The sequence below is a fragment of the Ruditapes philippinarum genome, unplaced genomic scaffold (assembly GCF_026571515.1).
Source record: "Ruditapes philippinarum isolate M1 unplaced genomic scaffold, ASM2657151v2 ctg5846_1_1_1_1, whole genome shotgun sequence".
In the NCBI taxonomy this organism is placed as follows: domain Eukaryota; kingdom Metazoa; phylum Mollusca; class Bivalvia; order Venerida; family Veneridae; genus Ruditapes; species Ruditapes philippinarum.
This window is the reverse complement of record NW_026853361.1, coordinates 129,190-133,556: the sequence shown is the minus strand read 5'-3', so window position 1 is coordinate 133,556 and position 4,367 is coordinate 129,190. Positions and strand designations below refer to the sequence as shown.

At 28.7% G+C, this 4,367-nt stretch overlaps 1 protein-coding gene across 1 annotated transcript; it reads left to right on the top strand.

Moving 5' to 3' along the window:
• Positions 1–250: 250 nt before the first annotated feature.
• Positions 251–3,416, top strand: LOC132736632 (fibronectin type III domain-containing protein 3B-like; the record flags this gene model as incomplete). Its single annotated transcript, XM_060723798.1, has 3 exons — positions 251–448; positions 609–704; positions 3,118–3,416. Coding segments are annotated over 3 exons (494 nt in total), but the record flags the coding sequence as incomplete, so codon positions are not given.
• Positions 3,417–4,367: the final 951 nt, after the last annotated feature.

Here is a 4,367-nt window from a genome sequence, read left to right as displayed (position 1 = left end):
CAAAGGTTTCTCCAATAAAAACAAAAGTCCAAGGTAATTGTTCTTTGTCATGCCTTTTCATTACATTATCTTGAGGTTAAATTGGATATAACTAAATTTGCATTTGCACGAACAAGCAAAGATACCATTTAAATTTTCTATTAGAAAAGCATTCTATTGTTAGAGGATACTGTAATAGTAATCCCTTACAAGAGAACTGTTGTTTCGGAAATAAACAATATTTTCAAAATTTCGTTTTTTTAAATTACAGTTCCAGAGGCACCACGTAATTGTGTTTGTAAATCTCCAACAGACAGTGCTATAACACTTGATTGGGATGAACCTTCTCTACCTAATGGTGATTTAGTGAGATATCATATTATAGTATTGAAAACAAGTAACGATTTTCAGCTCAGTGATAAAACTATAGGAACTGAAACACAAAAAGTGGTTGGAAATCTACAACCAGGTAACTATGACATTATCAACATACTGTCATGGATGATATATTGTAAACGTTTTTTATATTAATAGTTATTTAGATAAGTTATAATACTTTGTTGTTGTTTTTTCATGATTTTAGATATAAATTCTTCTGAGTGGAACTTTTGAATTATTGTTTATTTCAGGAACATACTACATTTTTCGGTTATATACAGAAAATGAAGAATATAATTCAACAAATTATGACCAGGTATCATCAGCTTGCAAAACTAGAGCTAAGAGTAAGTATACACAGTGAATATTTGGAGTTTGAAATAAGAATAAATATTTGTTTACTTATCTTTGTTCACCACATACCCGTGCTTATTTTCAAATTACTATAAATGTCCAAAAGCTGTTACTAGAAGGCTGAGTTATATGCCTACTGACAAACGTTTCAAGAAAATTAAACTTGAGAAAAATGTACTACGATTTAAATAAATGTAGAAAGATTTTTAAGATTCAAATAATAATTTATATTTTATCTGCAATTATTGATTGATTAGGAAGTTTATCATCATATTTCTACTGTATGACTAACGTAATAAGTGCAATATTTGCATGTTTTGACATTAATTTGGTAATTACATGCATTGTGTGTTGCTACTTCGAACATGTTCTAAGGCGCAATTTCCAGAACGGCAGTGAAATGACCAAGGTCACTAATAGAGGTTAACATTTGAAATATATACTATATTTCTCCCCGTATCTGGATCATAAGTTTCATTAAAAGATTTTGACATTTCTTGGTGGAAATGTTCAAATAAATGATGTTCAAATGTCAAGTACATTCACAGAGTTCAGTTGTTTAGAGTCTATTTTATGTCTAGTCAATAACTTTGTCATTTCTTTATGGATTTTTGAAATAAGTTATTTGCATATATTATATGTTCACGGTAAAGAAACAAACACAGATTCTATTGTCAGGTAAAATCTTCAGGGATATTTGTCACATTTAACGACAAGTTTATGAAGCATCTCTTTAACAAGCATAAAAAATAAACACACACATGCATATTGTAAACCTTCCCTAATAGTATTTAAATTGGAACAACGAAATTATTTTGTAAATCTTTCAAGTTTTTTTTACAACACCATGTTTTATGCAGTAAAGAAAATGATAACATGGACAACAAAACATCTGAGCACTATTTGTAGCATACATCAATTGTTTGTCACTACTCAGGTTAAAATGCATGACATATTAAACGTTGTTTTGATACACCATATGTTTGCGATATGTAAAACATATGTGTTTCATATCATTTGAAAAATATTTGTAAGAGAAAATGTGTTTTTTATATTTATTAATGTAACTCGTGCTTATCACATGTTTTTTTATACAAATAAGATGTCATATCTTAAATATATGTGATTTTCATGTGTTTTTCATATGATAAATTTATTGATCATCAATATATTTTGCAAGCTTTGCACTTTAGACAATCGCAATTAGAGTCGTCATGACTGTACAGATTCTTGGTTTATGCATCTACGATGTACATCACAGTAAAAAATGCACAAAACGTTTAACATATGTTTGTCAAATGTTTTTTTATATGTGTAAATTACACACGTTCAACAAGGACCACATGAAAAACACATGTTAGCATACATATGTTAAACTCATACAAACTCTAACACTTTTATATGAATAAGTTCTCATAAATAAAATATGTTGTTTTTGTTTCATGTTATAACGACGCTTTAAATTGTACTCGTATAATCGCGGTGTTATATAATTTTATGAAAACGGCTGCTGTCAATTGTTGAAGACACCTCACTTTATTCTCTCTGAAAAAGGAAGTTTGCTGTATTATAAATTCTTTAAAAATATTTCTGACGGGTTATAGTGTCTTGGGTTAAATTTACAAACAACCGTTTACACAATGTCAAACATGTTTATAACTTATATTTTCTATACTTCTCATACCATGTTGAGAAGGTCCTGCTGGTCGGATAACTATTTGTAAACGTAAAACAACTTTCCATCAACTCTTTCATGAAAATCAGTACTGTAGATAAAATAAATAGATGTTATTATAGTTACAAACTATTAAAATAATACTTGCAAAATAGATACATAAGTTACAACATAAGTTAATGACGTAATTAATACTTCCTTGGCAGATGAGAAAAAATTGAGATCTTGGCAATGTTTTATCTGTCAAACAATGTTAAAGGTACTTAAATTTTAAACAAATGCTACATAAATTATCTTCCACATTATATGAAATTAATCTATGTATTACAAGTATTAAGAGCTGGTGTTCTATCAATTTGATACTTTGTAAAATGTATACAATATTCAAAAGTCCCTGATATTAAAATTCTTGTTTTCCAAAGGAGCTTTGAATCGTATAATTCTATAAGGAATTCTATGAATAAATACACTGGCATCAACTACGTCAGGTAATGACTGGAAAGTATCTAAAGGAATCTAGACCAGATGTTTAAATAGTTATTTTTACTGTGATATCTCGTAGTTTTCTTAACAATAAATGTACAAATTGTGTGCTCTACCAAAGTTGTCAATATGTACCTTAAATTGAGTGCTGTACACTGGTCAGATATTTTTTTAACAAATGTAAAAATAAAACAAAAATATTTGAAAGAACACTGCCTTTATTTTTATAAATTTAATTTAATACATAGTGTCTGAATCACCAACAAAGCTTGAAGTTACAGGAGTAACGAGTCGTGGTTTTAGTATATCTTGGGAGAAACCTGGAAATACATTCAGTGAGGAAAACTATGGTTATGTTCTACAGATTAAAGATGACACCGGCTCATGCTGGAAAGAAGTTATTTATAGATGCTCAGATTGTGCTGGTAATTTTCAAGTAAGTCTTTGATTAAAGTCATTTTTATATGATTTGTTTAACATTGTCGTAATTATTATTGTAATACAGAACACAACTATGAAACTTAATAGAGTTCAGAATGATTTTAGCTATCCCGTTTGTTTTTGTTTTTTTTTCTTTTTTCATAAGTCAGAATCACTCCAACTGAAGTTTCTATATTAAACTTCAACGACGTAGTTATAAGTCCCTGATCGAGATCCTTAACGCTGTTCTTACAGACTCGACATAGATCAATTAAATCTAATAAGAAAGTATTAATCTTCAAAACATAACAGTTATTTAATTATTGGGAAGGCTTTCACTTGTTAAAAAGTATTAAAAGTTGGAGTTTCCGTTTCACTTATAGAATTTTATCCTTTCACTACATCTAATCTTTTCTTTGTTATTGCCATCACGATTTTTATACATTATAGTTTTTAGTTTAGTATTAGTTTTAGGTCGGTTTTGTTTGCTATTTACTAGTTCGTTGTAGATTTAGTTTAATTGATCGTATGTGGTCCAGATAAGAGACAGGACTAATATAAAATAATCTATATTGATGCAGAGTACCGGTATCTATAAGTCTAGTTATATGATAATTATATCATATATCTCTCCTCTCCTTATAAGATTAGTATACATATGAATATCTGGTACCGACTATGTGTACATACAACTATCTGATCTATTTTATAATACTCCTGTCTCTTTCTAACATAAAACTAAATACAACAACGAAAAATAGAAACAAAAACCGACTAAAACTATACTAAACTAAAACTATAATGTATAAAATCGTGATGCAATAAACAAAGAAAATGGATTAGATGTAGTGAAAGGATAAAATTCTGCAAAGATAAGTGAAACGGAAACTCAACTTTTAAATACTTTTAACAAAGTGAAAGCCTTCCCAATAATTAATCTGTTTGTTTTGTTTGTATATCTTATCCTTATTATGGAGTTATAATTGCTTCTTGATTGAAAAAAGAACTCTTTACTTTTTAAGTGTGTGATTGTGAGTCAGTAGTCTGAGTAATGTGGGAAAAGTCTTTGTCGAGTCTG